At 52.9% G+C, this 17,573-nt stretch overlaps 1 protein-coding gene across 6 annotated transcripts in view; it reads left to right on the plus strand.

The window, feature by feature from the left end:
- Positions 1-17,573, plus strand: part of ZFPM1 (zinc finger protein, FOG family member 1) — a 119,362-nt gene that overhangs the window by 35,404 nt on the left and 66,385 nt on the right. For 4 of the 6 annotated variants that reach the window (XM_077830831.1, XM_077830827.1, XM_077830828.1 and 1 more), the window contains exon 2: positions 16,772-16,903. In XM_077830831.1, coding sequence (XP_077686957.1) covers positions 16,786-16,903 — 118 coding nt within the window. In that variant the 5' untranslated portion in view covers positions 16,772-16,785. Of the gene's footprint in view, positions 1-8,753; positions 9,001-16,771; positions 16,904-17,573 lie in introns of those variants that run through there. The other 2 variants (XM_077830829.1, XM_077830832.1) reach the window with 2 other exon arrangements.

Raw genomic sequence — 17,573 nt, forward strand, 5'->3', positions numbered from 1 at the left:
ACTCGATTCCAATCCTCCGCCTGCCAGAGCTGCCTGACTTATCGCCGCTCAGCATCTCCCCTCTCCGTCCCCGCCCCACTATCTCCCCCCACCCCCCCGCCCCCGACTTAATGGGTTTAATCGTTGGGGGAGGGGCGGATAATGTGGAGAGGGCACCCACGTTGCCATGGAGACCATCGGGAAAGGTCAGGCCGAGTTTATCTCGGTGTGATAGAGAAGGGCTCCTAATTAGCGATAGGTACCACTCTAGCGCGGGGCTGGGCCAGGCCCGGGAGTGATCCGCTACCCGCACCGGACTGATATTAAAACGTATCTGGGAAGAGCGGGGAGCCCAGCCCCTGAGATGCCCTTTATACCTGACGCTGGGCTGAGGGGGGCTGCCTTCTCCCTCTTCGCAGGGTTTCCCAGGTAGGAAAAGACCCAGTCGGCCCCTTCAGATGCGTCCCCCTCAGTGGCTGGCTTGTCTCTTTTCAAAGTGGTGTCGGTGTTGGCACGGGCAAAGGTCAGAAGGACGCCATGCCTCTGTTTTGACTTGGGGAGCGCTTCCCAGGGACGTGGGGAGCGCGAGCCGGCCCCTGGGGCCGGATGCCTCTGAAGTTTGGGTCTGGCTCTGTGCTCTGTTCCTTGGGGGCGTTAGCGCTGGAGAGGGATGTGCCGGCAGAAACATCCAGCTGTCACCCCTAAGAGCCACTGCTGGGAAGAGACTCGCTTTCCATCAATCTTAAATCACAGCTCAGGGAAGTAAGTTACAAGGGCCTCTCTGCATTGGGAAGGAGATGCTCCTTTTCCCGCTTCATTGACTTCCCCCTTCCCCCTCCAGATCCTGGGCAGGGGGAACCGACGCCCGCCAAAGGATTTCTGATCTGCAGGGGAACGGAGCGATCTCGGGGACCCCTTCTCTCTGTGCTGTGCGTCTGGCCAAGAGCTGCCCTCCTCTTTTATAATAGCAGATTATCTCCCCAGCATCCTCTCCTGCAGTATCCGCAGTTATCAGCACATTCACCCATCCTTTCTGGAGGAGATAGGCGTCTGAAAACAGCCGACGGCATTGCGCGCTTGCTTGTGCCCGGCCGCAGTTCCACTCTTGTAATGTCCCAGGCCTCGAGCGAGGTGGGCGAGCAAACTCTCTCCCCCACCCCTTTGGTCTGAGGATGTTCGTGTGGGCGAGGTCTGACTCAGGAGCTGGCTTCTCGTCTGGCTGAACCAGGCGGTGAGTCAGCCAGGGTGGCTGGAGAACGCTATGCATATCCCACTGGGCTCTCTGCCTTTCCCGAAGAGCAGAGCCGGGGCCTCGGATCAAAGAGGTGCTGAGGTGCTTCGATGATGGCGGTGGCTTTTCCTTGTGCCCCACTCGGAGCTTTAAACTGGGGAGCAGCAGCCACCAAAGCTGTGAAAGGGGTGTCTGACTGCTGAGACTGGCAATACCATGCCTGTGAGGCACAGATGCAAAACTTACGGCTTCTGATACAGTGTTAGCTTGGCCAGAACTCTGTGTGTGTCAGGATGGGGGTTGGGTAGCTATTTAACTACCCTTGGATAAGAAAGGAAAAATAGCCGAGTGGTCAGGGCCCTTGCCTGATACTTGCAAGACCTGTGTTCAAGTCACCACTCTGCCACAGACTCTGGGTAGTCGTTTTAATATCTGCCTCAGTTTCCTTTCTGTGCGATGGGGTAATAGCACTGCCCTGCCTCCCAGGGGTGTGTGAGGGTAAATGCTTTTGAGACAGAGGCGCCAAGAGACTGCGGTGACGAAGGGTGGGCATTACACATACCACAGGTGATCATACAGCAAGCTTCAGTCTAACAAAGAAAACGCCGGTGGCAAATGCTTCATGCGGGCAGCTGTTTCAATCCCCCTGAGGATGTTCGTGTGGGCGAGGTCTGACTCAGGAGCTGGCTTCTCGTCTGGCTGAACCAGGCGGTGAGTCAGCCAGGGTGGCTGGAGAACGCTATGCGTATCCCACTGGGCTCTCTGCCTTTCCCGAAGAGCAGAGCCGGGGCCTCGGATCAAAGAGGTGCTGAGGTGCTTCGATGATGGCGGTGGGCTCTCCTGACTCCTGAACCCTAATGCCTCACCCTGAAGGTTCGGCGGATGTTAGTGCGGGCGAAGTTGCTTCGGGGTTTTTTGCTCTTGTGAATACAAAGAGCAGCATTCCCCGATGGCTGTACGACTTCTACATCTCTTTCACTAAGGCCCTGAGTCTACACGACTGGGACTGTAGCAGCCTATGGTGATGGAAAGGGGCTCTCTTTCTGTCGGGAGCTACGTTGGTGGAAACCTACTTTGCTGTGTCTCCACCAGGGATATCCCTGAGCCCTCTAGCTATCTCCACCTCCGTTTTAAGTATAGACCAGGCCTCAGAAAATGGGGTGGGAGGGAAGTAAAAACAAGGACAAAGAGAGAGAGCTCAAATCCTTCTTCAAAATGCCTGTAGCGGTGGAGAGCAATGGGTTGCCCCGTCTGCGGCGCTGTGGCTTTCCACCCGCTTGCTCCCAACAACGGCTTCCTCTCTGCGGCGCTCTCTGGTGTAACAAGTCATCTGTTGATGCTGGCTATGGCAAGCACGACTGTCCGGTCAATGGCTCTGGCATATCACAATAGGAACCTCCCTGGAGTTCCTGTGCACTAGGGCAGTGCTATTAACCCCATTTTACAGATGGGGGAACTGAGGCCTAGAGAAGCTAAGTGAACTACCCATGGTCACACAGGAACTCTGTGGCGGAGCAGGGAATTGAATTCAGGTTTCCAAAGCTAGAGCCCTAGCCACTGGGCCATTCTTCCCCTGCCGTGTGTGCATGCAACTCCTAAAGGAGAGACCCTAACGAAGCTTCGTGAAGAGATGGGGGAAATGGAGGAGCCTGGATGATTGGCCAAATCTGTTATACACCCAGTGACTTGTCGGTCACGTGCGGGTGGGGAAGCTGCCATCTCAGGTGCGCCTGGTCCCTGCCCTCCAGGTATGGTGCTCGGAGACAAATGGTGAGGAGGCAAAAGGCTGTCCCGCATTCAGGGAAGGCAGCTCCCGGCTTGGCTTACTGAGCAAAGTTAGTTGCTTGTCCCCGCTCCCTTAGCTGAATCACTGGTCGGATTGGTCCAGAGCAGGAAAGCCCTGGGGAGGGTGGGGAAGACTCTCTCCTGGGCTGGAGGAAGAGACTGGTACAGGGAAGCGTGGTAGCTAGAGTGAGGCCTTCGCCTGCCTTGGCACTCTTGGGCCGAGTCAACAGGGGAGTTGGGAGTGTTTTCAAGCCCAGGTAATAACTGGTCTCCCTGCTTCCTAATTGCCAGGTGACTGGTGGACGTCATGCCCGTGTTTTACAAGCTGGCAGAGTCTCTTTCAGCTCCCTGGGGCCTGGTGGGAAGCATCCGTCTGCCGACTCCAGTCTCCGTTCTATATATTTCTTTTTAATTTGAAGATGAATTCAGGGTCAGCGACTGGATAAGAGCCTGAAGGACGCTGCAGAGACAAAGAACCATTATCTGCTTTCTATCAAGCTCGCTGACTTTGCAGGAGAACCTGGATTCACCCCCAGCTCCTTGTGCGTGGCCCTCTCATTCCAGCACGGTCACTCCTCCTGCTCTCCTCAGGGTCAAGTTCTCTCAGAGCCTGGCACTGCTTGCACGTTAATGCTTTCCAGGAATGGCCAGCTCAAGGCATCTGGGCTGGCTCCCGGCAGATGCCATGTGTGCAGGGCCTTTCTCTGTGTGTGCGCACTCCTGGCTCCAGTTGGCTAGCTTGGAGCATCTCCTCTCTCCTGTTGAGGGAAAGCTTTGCTAGGGGTGGGCTTGCCAAGGGTCTCCCCAGACTTTGTGCTGTCCCCTGCAGAGGGAAGGTAAAGGCCATGGGGGAAGAAATAATCAGGAAGAATTGCGCATCCTGCCGTGTACCTCTCCTGTCCCCCGTCCCGTCCCCCCAAGCATTCTTGAATTGCCCAGCTGCTTGCAGCGCCTCCAGTCACATGCAGTGTGGCGGCTTTGGAGGTCACCCAGAGGGTGGTGATGTGAACGAACAGAGGCCAGCTCAAACCTTCCCATTGCTGAAAGCACAGAGCTGGCCCCAAAAGATGCCTCCAAATTCCTAACAAAGCATCAGCACCTCCGTCTAGTAATAGCTGAGCCTGGTGGAATGGACACCTGATCTAAGTTGGGAGGGAGCTGTGTGTGGCGGGGTGGGGTGGGTATCTCTGGGGTGGCAGAGCCCCTGATTCAGGAGGGGTTTGGGAGATGATGGTGGGAGCTGGAGATGGTTTTTTGGCATCTTCCCCTCTAATTTTTTTTATTTGCCGCGGTGCTTTGCCTTTCCCAGCTTGGCTTGTGTTTCCTGTGTGTGCTCTCCAGGCTGTGCTGATCAGCCTTGCAATGCTCCTGCTGTTAGGGGTCTCTGTCTGGAGCGATGCATCCTATTTACCTCTGTCCTGCTGGCCAGGGGACGATGCATCCTGTTGGGAGTACATAGGTGGCAGAGACCTTAGTTTGGGAGAGGGGTGGTGTTAACTTTGATTAGTCCCCAGATGTAGCTGTTGTGAGTGGGGAGGATTTATTAAAACCGGTGTCTGTCCAGAAGCTCTCTAAGGGTTTGTCTACACAGCAAAGGCTGTGCACCGGCTGGCCTACCTGAGCGAGCTTGAATCCAGCTGCTGTGGGTAACAGTGGCAGTGAAGGTGGCCCAGTGCTGGTGGCACGGACCCTGGGTTGTCTTCACGGCTGCTGGTCCCTTGCGCTCGCTGGATTTGGTCTCACTCAGAGGTGAGTAGGCTAGCCTGGGCACGCGCTTTGCTATGTAGACATAGCCACGGGCACAGAATGCCTGTATTGATGTCACTGGGAGTTTATTGCCTACCTGAGCGGGGTCGGGATTCCAGCCCGATGTGGCCCCATTGAAGTAACCAGTGTCTGAACAGACCCATTCTGTTCTCCAGACCCTGCCTCCTCTGCCGGGGTACCGGGGACCCAGACCCTGGGCGAGGGCACCTCACCACCTTAAAACAAATGCATGCTTTTAGGGTGCACAATCAGGGGACCCTCAAACTCCTCTGGCATCGTTAGGAGCCCTCTAAAACCAGGGCTTGTTGGATGACCTGGTCTATGCCCAGCTGCTGGTATGGTGGTTCTGTTCTCTCCCGTGCATTCTGCAGGGCTGGGAGTGCCCTGGGCTTGCATGGGGAGCCCCAAACATCTGGTCTGCCTAGGTGTGTGATCTGTGGTGGGAACGACCTCGGCTGCCTTCAGAGGAGCAGGAATTCTCCCTAGCGATGGGGGTTTATCTAGCTCTTCCGTGGGTGCCGATCTCCTCCTCCTATCTTTGTCCCCCTGTGTTCCTTACACAAACAGGGATTGCCAAGGGTGGGAGGACAGGGAAAGACTCCAGCTATGTTATCCAGTCTCCATCCTGTGAATCCCAACCCCTTTTGCTCCTCTTGTTAGGTGGGAGAGGAAGCAGCAAGCTCACCCGACACCAGCTGTGCGCTCCAGTGGATCTAGGGCTGGAGGGTGTGCAGCTGGAGGTAGAGGTGGCTGTTAAGGTCCTGGACAGAGCTGACGGGCAGAACTCAATACACTGCTTAATTTGTATTGGTCTTATGGTAGCACCTGGGGGCCCCCAATGCGATCAGGGCCTTGTTGTGCTAGGTGCTGTACAGAGAAGGAGAGGGACAGTCTCTAACCCAAAGAGCTTATTGTCTGAATAGACGCGACAGGCAAAAGAGGGAGGTTGAGGGGACAATAACTTGCCCAACAGGCCCAAACTGTTGGTACGGAAGGAAAGATTCCACCCCATTTCTCGACTGACTTAGAGCCACTTCTGGATCACCCTTAAGTCCATGGCGGGCCTGCCGGGCTGTCTGACTCACACATGTGCCTGCCCCATGAGTCTGCATTCAGCATCTGCCCGTGTAGCATTTAAGCTGTTCAGAACCTCTGGAAACCAGCGAACCCTCTCTATGGAGATGGCGTCGCCAGCTCGCCTGAGCCTGGAGAGTTGGTGGTTTTTTATCACTGCCTCAGCCCCTGGAGTCCTTTGACTGCGTGAGAACCTGTCCTTTCATTTAAAAAAAAAAAATAAAAATAATAAAGCGTGTGTCTAGCCCTGGCTGCTCCAGAAAGGAGCTTGGGAATATGGGCCCCAAGGCAGGTAAGGAGACCCCCAAACTGAAAATCTCATGATTGGTTTCATAAAAATCTAACTGGTTTTGCAGGGAGAAGAATAAATTTGTGGATTTTGTTATTTTTAAAGGCTTAGGGGTTGGCAACACTGGGGTCCCTACCCTGTGGCAGTGCAGAACTGTCCTGGAGGATCAAACATATTTTAGCTGAAGATATGAGCCTGTTTGTCTTGTCGTTGTCTCCCCTTCCCCCCACCCCCCCACACTGGGAGGGCGATGGACGGAGAACAGATTGTCATTTGCCCCGTGGAATCGCCTCCTCCCCTGATTTCCAAGCCGGTGGGAAAGTCTGAATCTGTTGCTATTTTCTATCTGTTATCAAGGCCTCTTATCGCTTCGCTCTTGTCTGCATGCCTGCTTTCGGATAGTCCAGGGTCTCTCTCTTGGCAGCCTGGAAACAAACTTTTTTTTTCTAAATTTGCTGGATAAATGAGAAGGATCAAGAAAAGGTTTATTGTTCAGATGCTGAAAGAAGTTTAATTGGAGTGAAATGATCAAATAATTACCTGTGTAATGACAGTTTTGCTGACCCGCACCCTCTTTGCTTCCTGACTGTGAAAACTGCGTCAGTCTCTTGGTGTTAGCACTGATCACAGGAAAGCACTTCATTTTGTCTAGTACCATGTACACAAACTACAGTCTGGTATCTAGGAACTTAGTATGGCAAGCGGGGAGGAGGAGTGGCCAAACTATTGCTACACAACATTATACTTACTAAATGGATTTACCTTCCAGGGCCACGTGAGCTGTGGAGAAGCGCGCCCTTATCTAGCCCCCCACCCCGCTCTGATCTTCTGGTAATGAACGAGTGGCCTTCTTAGGTAGTAGTTAGACTTGTGGGGAGATGGATGTGCTTAATATCCCAACTCTACAGATGAAATGAAGCAACTTGCCTGCAATCAGCACAGGAAATCTGTCACCGGGCCAGGGATTGAACCTGGGTCTCTTCAATCCAGGACCTTTGCTCTTAGACCACCCTTCCTCCCCATATATTAATTTTTCAGGCTGCTTGCTAGGGCTGGAAAATAAAAACCTGTTTGCAAATAACTTGTTGTTGTTCACGTTTTCTAAGCGGGTCTGCTGTCTGCCGACTCAGGCAGACGTTGCTACGTGTATTGCACTTGGTTTATGTGTTAAAGATTTTTCTTTGTGATTGGGGACGGTGGCTAGACATATTTATTTTGTTTTTAATGGAAGCATCAGAACCTGGAGTACAGCTGAGGAGTGAATCCCACAGACAGGAGGGATGCCACAGCGCAGCTGGTAGAATCTTTAAGCGGCCATCGTCCTCCCTTATGCTTCTTACCCGGCTCTGCAAAGTGTTCTTTTGAGCATCCTCTTGGCCTGTGGCAAACAAAGCTATGGGGTCATGAGGCAGCGTGGGGCAAGTCTGCAGAAAGGTTAAGAAACTGGGAGGGCAGTTTTGAAGTGAACCGGAACCAGGGAGCAGGAGGGCTGGGCGGGGTAAGTGGGGTGGAAGTGGTCCTGCTTCTTTGTATTCCTGGGGAGGCAGGAGGCAGCATCTTGAACCTGCTGGTGAGCTGATGCCTGGTGCTGCCACTGGATGTGCCATTTTCCCTTTCAAAGCTCAGCTTGGCCGTTTCTGTTTCTGTGCTGGTAGCTGCTAACTGTCCTTATCCACCCCCTGCTGTAATCCTCCGGTAATGAACGAGTGGCCTTCGTAGGTAGTAATTAGGCTCTGTGGGGAGACTGATGGGCTAAATATGAACCTGTCGTCCTCCTCAAAGTGGGCATTTTAAGGACTCGTCAGGAGATTATCTTGGCTGTCCTGATCCTGAAAGGGATGATTGACAGCCCAGACAGCTTGGTTTGTCACTCACACTTTCTCTCGCGGTGTGTCTCCAAATAAAATGAAGTAAACCCAAAATACGGCCGCTCCAGCCCGCTGCCGTTGTTGCTGGAGAAGGGAGAGGGCCAGAGCCTGGCTCCAGCCTGGAGTCACGGCATTTCCAGCCACTAGCAGGAGCCTTGCTGAGCCAATGGGGTTGGGTGCATCTAAGAAAGGGGGAGTAGAGGTGGAACTCTCCCTGCAGCAGCTCACATGGAGACCAGTGAGCAGCTTGTTGCAGGAGGGTTGACACACAGGCCAAGATTTTCAGAAGCCGCCGGTGACTTTGGGCACCTCCATTATTGGGGTGCCCAACTTGACACCTAAAAGGGGCCTGATATTTTTTTCGGAAGGTGGGTGCTACATACTGTCTGGAAAACTGGCTCCTTTGGTGTGTGTCAGATTGGGACAGCCCTCCGCCCAATAAGTGACGCCCCAAATCGCCAGTCACTTCTGGAGTTGCTGGGTGTGTAAATGTATCCATGAATCCCTGGTCTGGTTAACACGGTGCTTCTGCCCAATCCCCTGACATGTAAGAGTCTTGTGTCTGAACTCAAATTCTAACCCATGCCACAGACTGGGAACCTGAGGCTCAAAGAGGAGAGACTTGACTGAGGCCACAGTGTACCAGCAGAGGTTGGAGTTGGTGGGTGCTGATCCACGTGTGGCGGATACACGCTTTCTATGATTGCGTCCGGGAAAGAGAGAGCTGTCGCTTAGCAACTTTCCCATGTCCCATTTGTAGGACAAGAGTGAGAGCCTGCATCCGACCCAGAGTTTGTGAAGGCCCCACGCCTCCTAATCCGATGGGAGAGTGGAGCCCCTGGAATTCAGTGAGGAAACGAGCTGGAGCTTCAAACCTTAGGCCACCGATTGTGCAGCACTCTTGGGAACATCGGCTCAGAAGCCCTTATGTGTAGAAGGGTGAAGAGTGGGGTAGCCCATCTTAATGATCAACTCCTGAAGGCCAGGGCGATGGTGCCTGGGAAGAGGTGGGGGAGACCTCACTCTGCTAAGTTCTTCCCAAAGGTTGGGGGGTTGCTTTGGGTGGGTGGGGAAATAAGCATTTGTTGGAGGGTTGCTGGTGGTGGAGAAACGTTGCCCTCAAAAATAAAACTCTCAAATTCTCCTGCCAATGCCTCTCTTGACATGCGAGTAGCTTTCGCTGCAAGGTGGGAATTGGTGGCAACTTAGTACATCTTGGAGTCACACACAGGAGGGTGCATGAAACCTGTTAAAAGGGCTCGAAGAAACAGTTTGGCAGGGGCAGATAGGAAGTTGACATGAAAGAGGGCTGTTCAAGCCCCTCTATCCTGCAGAGCTGTTTACCTGGGAAAGTTTCTTGCCAATTATACCAGTAAATTGATCTAATTATACTGGTATAGCCCCTTCCAAATAGACATAAACTAACCCCGCCCCGCCCCGCCCCACCCCCGCAAAACTATGTCTTTTGTACCAGACAAAGTGTCCACATGAAGACCTGAACTAATAATTATACCAGTATGAATTCACACATTGGCTTATACCGGTGTAACTTCCCCTGTGTAGACAAGCCCTGAGCTTTTGTTAAAAGTATTGGTTTCTAGTCCTCGTGGTTTGATGTAAGTCTTCCAGACCTAACTGAGTGCACCACTGCATGGCAAGGCTGCCGCGGCTGATCAGAGACCTAAGCTGCCAAAGAACAAAACCTGACTAGGCAGTTTTCAGTGCTGCTTCCTAGGGAGCCCAGCCATGTGAAACTGACAACCCAGGTCATTTTCTCGCTTGCAGCCTTGGAAAGAGCTGAGAACAAGGGTGATCCAGAGCTGCCCTCTGGGGAACGGGGACCCAAAAGAGAGCGAAGCAGGTGAGACCTCTGCACCCCAGCAGCAGCTGAGAAACTGATAGAGGGACAGAGGTGGCATCCCTAAGCAGGATTGAGGTACCTGATGGGTATCCCAGCACCCTTTTGCCCTCCTGCTTCTCCAATAACTACGTGGAGGCAAGTGGCTTCTCATTTGGCCATTGCCCCTGGATTGAGGAGCTTCTTGTCCTAGTTTAATATTGTGGCTATGAGGTTTCTGGTCATTTCAGACCCTATGGGAGGAGGGGGCAGCAGGCAAAGGAACAATATTGGGATAAGTTAAAGCAATGGAAGCGGTGTGTGTGTGGGGAGGGGGGCAAGGGGGATAAGTGTAAATAGGTTTTGGGAAAAGGGCAAAGACAAAAATGATCAGGAAGAAGGGGGTGGGTGGGTGTGTCTCTCTCTCACTCACACACACAGTCATGGAGGGGAAAAAAAAACACACTATGATTTGTGACAGGAAAGAAAGGTATGAAAAAGTGGGGCAAGCCAGGAATGGAAAGACGGTAAAACGACAAGAGAGGAGATGTACTAAGCTACACTGCCTACAATTTATTGAGTACAAGGCTGATGGTAGATGGCTACAGTGAACAACACACAATTGTTACATTCCTTTAAATTACAGGATGGGGGGTATAGCTTCAGGGTGGGGGGAACACAGGTAATTGGGCTAATAGGTTTTTCCCAAGTCTTGTCTATGACCAGTCCTAATATGCTGCCCCTTGCACCCTGAGATACGATGGGCTTGTTCTGTAGGATATTTGGTTTTCTGGAACTTTTAACTACCCCTTCCCATCCTGCCAAGCAAAAATTTTCTACCCTTTCTTCCCACCACCAGCCAAACCGTATATTAATGGCCCTGATCTCATCCGGGGCCGGCCTTCACATAGTTAACTTTGTCACATCATCTCAGATTAATGCAAGTTTTTACAATCGCTGTAATTTAAAAAAGAAATCCTTCCTTGTTATCAAAAAAAAAAAAGAGAGAGAGAGAGAGGAGGAGGGAGGGGGATGGAGAATAGTTAATCGTCTAAGCGGAGTATCTTGGAATGGAGCATTTTTTGGCTCATCACCTCTCTGTAAAGCCAGCCTCAGTAATTCAGTTTTAAAGCATGAAAAAAGGGAGTTGATGAAATTCCACTATCAGCACTGAACCAATATGCAAAATATCTCGCCGAAAATCAAATAGCTATTATGTTTTCATTTCCATTTCAGCGTATTTGCTTAATGAAGAATAGACAGATCAGGCAAGCTGAGGGAGTCTGCGTGAGGTGATAACCATGCAAGGCTTCCAGCAATCCCAGAGAAATGACGCTCCACTCGCTGCTTTCGTCTTTTAAAATATCCAGTAGCTCATTTAACCCACGCAGCTGGGAACATTGTTGCTCCTGGCACATTGCAGGCAGAGCGAGGGGTGCAAAGTTGCCAGAGGATGTGGGAGGTGTTGGAGAGCGTATCTGCGAGCCAGATGGGGCACGATAGCTTGACCTTGTGTGCCAAGAATGGGGGGCTATGGTTGTGGCACCTTAAAGCATCATTGATGGAGATACAAAAATATTTTAGCTTCTGCCCCAGCGCCGCCTGGGCACAGCAGAGATTGGGAGTCACAGTTTTCCTTGAACACCTCCACGTGCATTTTTTGGGTGCACAGGCCCCTGGATTGAACCCCGGGATCCTGAGCGCTAGCTACTGAGAGGATGACTTTACTGTCCCTGAAATGCGGCCGTGTCTTGGCCTGGCACAGGGAAGCACTGCCGAGACACCCGTTGCGTTCCGTGACGCTAGACACAGCAGGGACTTCTGTTGTTAAAGTGCCGGGCTTCCCAAAACCGCTGCTGTGATCCTGGGTCCCGTTGTGCCAGATCTGAACTATTTAATGCTTGGCACCAATCCAAAAAAGCTTGGTGCTTTGGTGTCTGAGAAGCACCTTTTCCACTGGAAGAGGATCTCATGAAGGAGAGAGATGGACCTAAAGTTCAACAAGACCAACACATGCGGGGGGTCCTCCACCCTACCCCCCTCCCTTTGTAAGAGTGAATTTGGTGCTAATAGGTCGCAGATTGACTTCCCTGAAGACCGGCATCCATTTGTTCTCAGAACAAACACAGTACATGCAACAACACTACAACCTACCTCCACACTGCCCCACTGATGAGCCCTAGAGATGGCCACTCTGGAGTTAGATGGAGATGTTCCATGGCTCATTCGGTCTTTGGGGTCTCTCTTTAACCGGGGCCTAGCTGTGGGGGTGAGGATGCACCTTACAATGTTGGTGTCCATCTCCTGGTGATGTGGCTGGATGCCTAATCCTGATCTGGGGCCTGGCGGTGGAAGGGGCCTGGTCCCTTTTTCAATCTACCAAGCTATCTTGTTTTTGCCTCTCATCAGGATTAATGAGCCTGATTCAGAATAAGGAGTGGAAGGCCCCAGTATATTCCATCTGGCAAGAGGGGTTCAAGGAAGCCCCTGTCTGAATAGATTCCTGTTCTGTCAGGCTGGATAAATATGATTTTGTATTATGGTAACACCCAGAGGCTCAGGTCGAGATCGGGGCCGTGTTGCAAAAGGAGCTGTCAAAACCCCGAGTGACAGTCCATCTAGGAGGGCAAGGATTCTCCGAACAGGATTCCTGCCTTTTGCTGGAGCCCAGAATTTCAGCCGTGTGACATCTGAGGGCGAGGTTGGGTGGTCAGTGCTGAGTACAAGCAGCCCTGGCCCACCTTGGGCATGACAGTAACAGCTGAATAGATAGAGGCCAAGTTTGCGAGTGTTTACGTCTACGCTATGAGCTAGGGGTGTGATGTCCCTGCTCGTGCTAGCTCAATGGGTAGAAACAGCTGCATAGCCTCAGTAGCACAGAGCGGCTGACCCATGCAGAGTATGCACCCACTGGAAACCAGCTCAGCCGTGTTTCTGCTCCCCCTACCTGTGTTATTGCAGGGACTCGTGGTAGCTCGAAGAGAGCTAGCAGGAGTATGTGTTTGTGAGCAGGGGAACCACAATCCTAGCTTGTAGTGTGTACGTCGCTTGTGTCCCGTCCCCCCCCGCATCTGCTCTCCTCTGGTAAGGACTGGCCTTTCCTGCCCACAGAGCGGGGATGGAAGAGAGGGGAAGAAGGAGAGAATCGGGTTAACTTTATCAGACGCCCAAGAGCCGTGAAGGCGTGAAAGAAAAAATTAGCCTAACAATGTTTCATTTACCGCGAGAGAAACGATTTGTTAGCCGGCAATTGTTTCTGAATATTATCAGAGTCTTTTTAATTGTGCTGGAACTGAAATTAGCAGAATTAGAATAAATTGCCTTCCCTTCTCCGGCAGCCTCTTTATTCACGCTTATTGTTGTCTGCTTTGTATAGATTATGGGCCCTTTGTTCTCCCGGTGTAAATATACATGCCTGGAGTCACACAGAGTGGCTGAGGTCTGGAGAAATGCGCTGTGCGGTTTTATCCCCCTTCCCCTTTTTGGCGGGAGCTGCTTGCCATATTTGGAGGCTGGAGATTCCGGGCCTGGTTGGGCTTGGAGGATGTGATGGTCTGTTCCCAGGGAATCGGTTTGATTGTGTTTTTGTGTTTGATCTTTCTCTGTGCTGGAGAGCTCATTATCACAGCAGCATTCCCTTCGGCGGCTCCATCATTAGAAGCAGGGTTCTCTTTTTTAAGTGACTACGGTTTTATTTCTGAACCTGGCTGATCAAATCTGCAGTCTGCAAGTAGTCTAACGGGCGGGTGACCTGCCAGGCAGCGCCTCCTTGGTATGGTGGGACTCATCCTGCTACTCCTGAGTACAATGGAAGTCCCCCTCTCAGCTGCATGGTGTGGGGAGGGGTTTCAATAGGACAGTGGTTTTCAACCTTTTTTCATTTGTGAACCCCCTTAAAAATTTTCAAATGGAGGTGCAGGACAGAACGGCCACACTGGGTCAGACCAAAGGTCCATCCCACCCAGGATCCTGTCTTCTGACAGTGGCCAGTGCCAGGTGCCCCAGCGGGCATGGGAAAGGGAAAGGGGTGCCGACCCTTTTGGAAATCTTAGACCTTGCCTGTGGACCCCAGGCTGAAAGCCACTGCACTAGCATGTCCAAACCTCCCCGTGTGGTCTCCAGGCTCCCATGCCAGCTGTGCCGTGAGCATTCTGGGTAACAGCACGCACACGAGTTGGCCAAGAGTCCTGGTCTGGAATTTCTGTCTCCAGTGCTAGCAGCACTGGATTTGCCCTGAGTTAGCCGTGCCTGTCGCAACCACTCGACGTGGGCCTGTCTGCTGTGAACCGGGTGCTTTTCGAGAGGAGGCCGACTAATCCCTGAGGGGTTGGTCCTGCTGGAGCTAGTCTACGTGGCACAGCCTGAGGTTGGCTGAGGTTAGAAACACGACGCCACCCACGCTCCAGTCTGGAGGCTGCAAGGGCAAAGCCTTCTCCAGCTCTGGGGTGAGCTTGGCGTACGCGTGACCCACTGAGGTGTGTGCGTTCTGCGTCCCCTCTTGGTGCCCGATCAGCAGAGGATGGGAGTTTACCACCCTAGCTAGAAAGGCCTCTGGCTCCTAGCTCTGGAGGCCCCTGCTTCAAGCCCCAATCTGTGGCATCATTGCATAGACACATGGCCCAGCCGTGTTAGACTCTGCTCCAAGGAATTCAGCCTGTCTTCGTTTATGATTGCACAGAAAATGAGGGCAGAGGATATCCGTCACACTTTGAGGAGCCCAGTCCCTTAAGGAGCCAGCATTGTTCTCCCTTGATTTGCCATGCCATGGCTTAGCTGTCAGTCAGATGGAATGATGAAAATCCAGAGGAATGTTTCAAACCTGAATTCACTGATGTCTGTAAAGGGCTTTAAGGTCCTCCGGAAGATGCCATGGAAAAACATAATGTTTAGTAGTGGCTTCCAGAAGCTAGGAGTGGGCGACAGGGGACGGATCCCTTGATGATTCCCTGTTCTGTTCATTCCCTCTGGGGCACTGGCCACTGTCGGAAGACAGGACACTGGGCTGGATGGACCTTTGGTCTGACCCAGTCTGGCCGTTCTTATGTGTTTGCGAACATTTCAGTAGTGCCCCATGCAGCCTGCGGCCTTGTTGGTGAGATGAAGGCAGCCTCACCCCAGAGTAACATGAGTGGGGAAAGCTTCCTTCAACCCCTGCCCCATCCACTTCCCAAGGGGCATGTCAAAATGATCCTTTCTCTCCTCTGCCCCCCGTCCCCCTCCCAATGGGCCCCAGCTGCCAGCGCGGGAATCAGTCTGGCTGCTCCTATCCCTACGGACATTGTGAAACAAGGGCTTTGTGAGTACCAAGAGAGGCCCGTTCCGTTGTCACGGTCCGCCTGGTGCCCAGCTGTGGGAGATCGTGCCGTCTCATGGGTGGCTCGTTGGGATGTCTGCAAAACACGTGGAGAGGGTTTCAGCCCAGTTCCCTGCACTCCTTTAACATGGCAAGAGACATCCTCACCGCTGGGCCCCGTGTCAGCAGTGTGAGACCAAAGCACTTGCCAGATGGGTAGGAGGCAAACCCCACACAGGTGAAGCCACGGTGCCCCTTGGACTTCTAACTCTGGATGGGCGGGGCTGGGGGGTGGGGAAGGGACCCCTCTCCTTTCTGTCCCACCAGGTAGGAAATAGAATACCCCCCGCCCGAGATAACTGAGCTCCCCGCCCCCAGGAGCGGATCGGTTCAAACAAGCCGTGTGATTGTGAGTAGAACCTAGAAGGAACTAAAAGCAGCTCCTATCTAGCCGTGGCCTCGGCCCCTCTTCCTTTCCTGCCTTACTGATGGACGCATGTTTGGAGAGCACCATTTACAAGGCGGAGAGACATTTATAGCGTTAATATATTTCCTTCAGTACCGTGTGACTGCAGCAGCCAGCAGAGCTTATAAAAGTGACAGTAAAACTAGCCTGGCTTTGTGTTGGCTGGCGCAAGGTGAGCCTGCTAGCCAGGATAGGGCAGAGAGCTCTGGAGGGGCTGGGGCTGAGCTGTATCCGGGTCCCTCAGTGAAGGAAACGGCCTTCACCCCGGCAGCTAAATGTGTTGAGTGCTGCGATGTGAGTGCCCTGGAGACCTGACCCTGGGCATCGTTCGTTTCATATTGGTCCCTTTCTGGGCGGCTGCTTGCGGACTCTGCCTGCGGGTCAATGCTGCCAGTGGTCTGATCAGTGCTGGGGGTGGTGAGCATGGAAAACGCTGGAGTCTGCCCTGGGAAGCGCTTCTCAGCTGTTGAATTCCTTTTGCACATAGAGCTGAGTGAATCCTAACTGGTATAAACCCTGCTCCTCCTCCCCCAGAAAAAATCCACCCTGGCACCCAGTGTCTCTCCCCCGGCCGTAGTAATGGACCGATTCAGGGGAGGAAACATGGCTAGTCTATCAGGACGCCCTCAATGTACTCTGCAATTGGCGTGTGTGTGGCTTTGAAATCCGTGTTCTTGCAGTAGGGTTTTTGGAAGAACCCATTCCATCTGCCCAGAACAGTGAGTGTGTGGGGGCTGGGAGTATCTAACATCTGGAGCGCAGCGTGTCACTGGAGCATCTTCCTTATTATGCTCCTAGCAGGAAGGAGAGGACAGAGGAACATATCTCTTAGAAATTAGCATGTGTCTGTCTGCTTCTTTCCTTGGAAGTGGAAGAGGTGGGAAACCTTGGGGGGGGAACGCTTTTTGGGGGGTGCCTCTCCAAGCCCTGATGAGAACAAGGCACTTTATCAGCCTTGTGTCATGAAATGCCCCCTGTGGAGAGGGCTTCTTGACTATGGATGCTTCAGAGTTTGCAACAGGTAGCTTCCCATCTTCCCTCCCCAGCAAAGGAAGGATGAGAATCTGCCTGATTGGAACTGATAACCGGGCCTTTCACTGTGCCGGGCGCCTGCCTGGACGTGTAGCCCAACGGCTCTGCCTTCTCATCATTTACCTGTCGGACTCTTCTTGTGTTTTGAAGGTTCCTTTGGAGAGATGGAGGAAGGTGATGACGCCCCGGCGGAGGAGAACAGCCAAGCTGAGACAGAGGGTGCTGCATCAGCCCAAAACGGATCTGCAGAGTGTGATGCCTCAAGCCCTCCTGGCAGTGAAGGTAAGTCCCGCTCTGGTGGCTCGTGGCTGTGGAGTTACTGCTCTGGTTGCATGGGCTCTCGTGTAAAGCCGCATATGGTGAGAGAAGCTTCCCGCCCAAGGGCGTCAGTAGCCTTCCACTTAATGGGGGAGCAGGGAGCGGTAAGGCAAGCAGCAGAAGTGCAAGCCCACCAGGTCGCCCCCTGGCCAGTGTGCCTCAACTCTGTTCCGGAGACAATACCCGGATTGCTTAATCTCCAAGGCCTGTCCACTCTAAGACCCCCTTCGAGGAAGCTAGTGAGTGTTGATTGTGATTATCCAGTAGACATCTGAGCAGTGGCTTTCCAGGGCAGGGTGTTAGGCAAACGAGGTGGAGTCACTCACAGGCAGCTCTGTCTTCGAGGAGCTGGAGTTCCTCTTGGCTCTCTAGTGGTTGGATCGCTGCCTTTGTTGGAGGGCTGGCTCCCCCGGCCTTTACCAGGCCACAGAAATGGTGTGGGAAAAGAAGAGCATTGTGGTCTCGACATGTGCTGCTCCTGGACACCCTGTGGCTGAGGAGCGACCAGCCTGGCCTCTCGCTGGGGCTGTATCTGGTGTTACAAGACTGGCAGAATGATGCCACCAAAACTGTCATCTGCAGATCTGCGAGCGCCATGCTCAGCCCATCCCTGACCCGCTCCCCTCTGGCTCTG

Source organism: Eretmochelys imbricata, chromosome 12 (genome assembly GCF_965152235.1).
Source record: "Eretmochelys imbricata isolate rEreImb1 chromosome 12, rEreImb1.hap1, whole genome shotgun sequence".
Lineage (NCBI taxonomy): Eukaryota > Metazoa > Chordata > Testudines > Cheloniidae > Eretmochelys > Eretmochelys imbricata.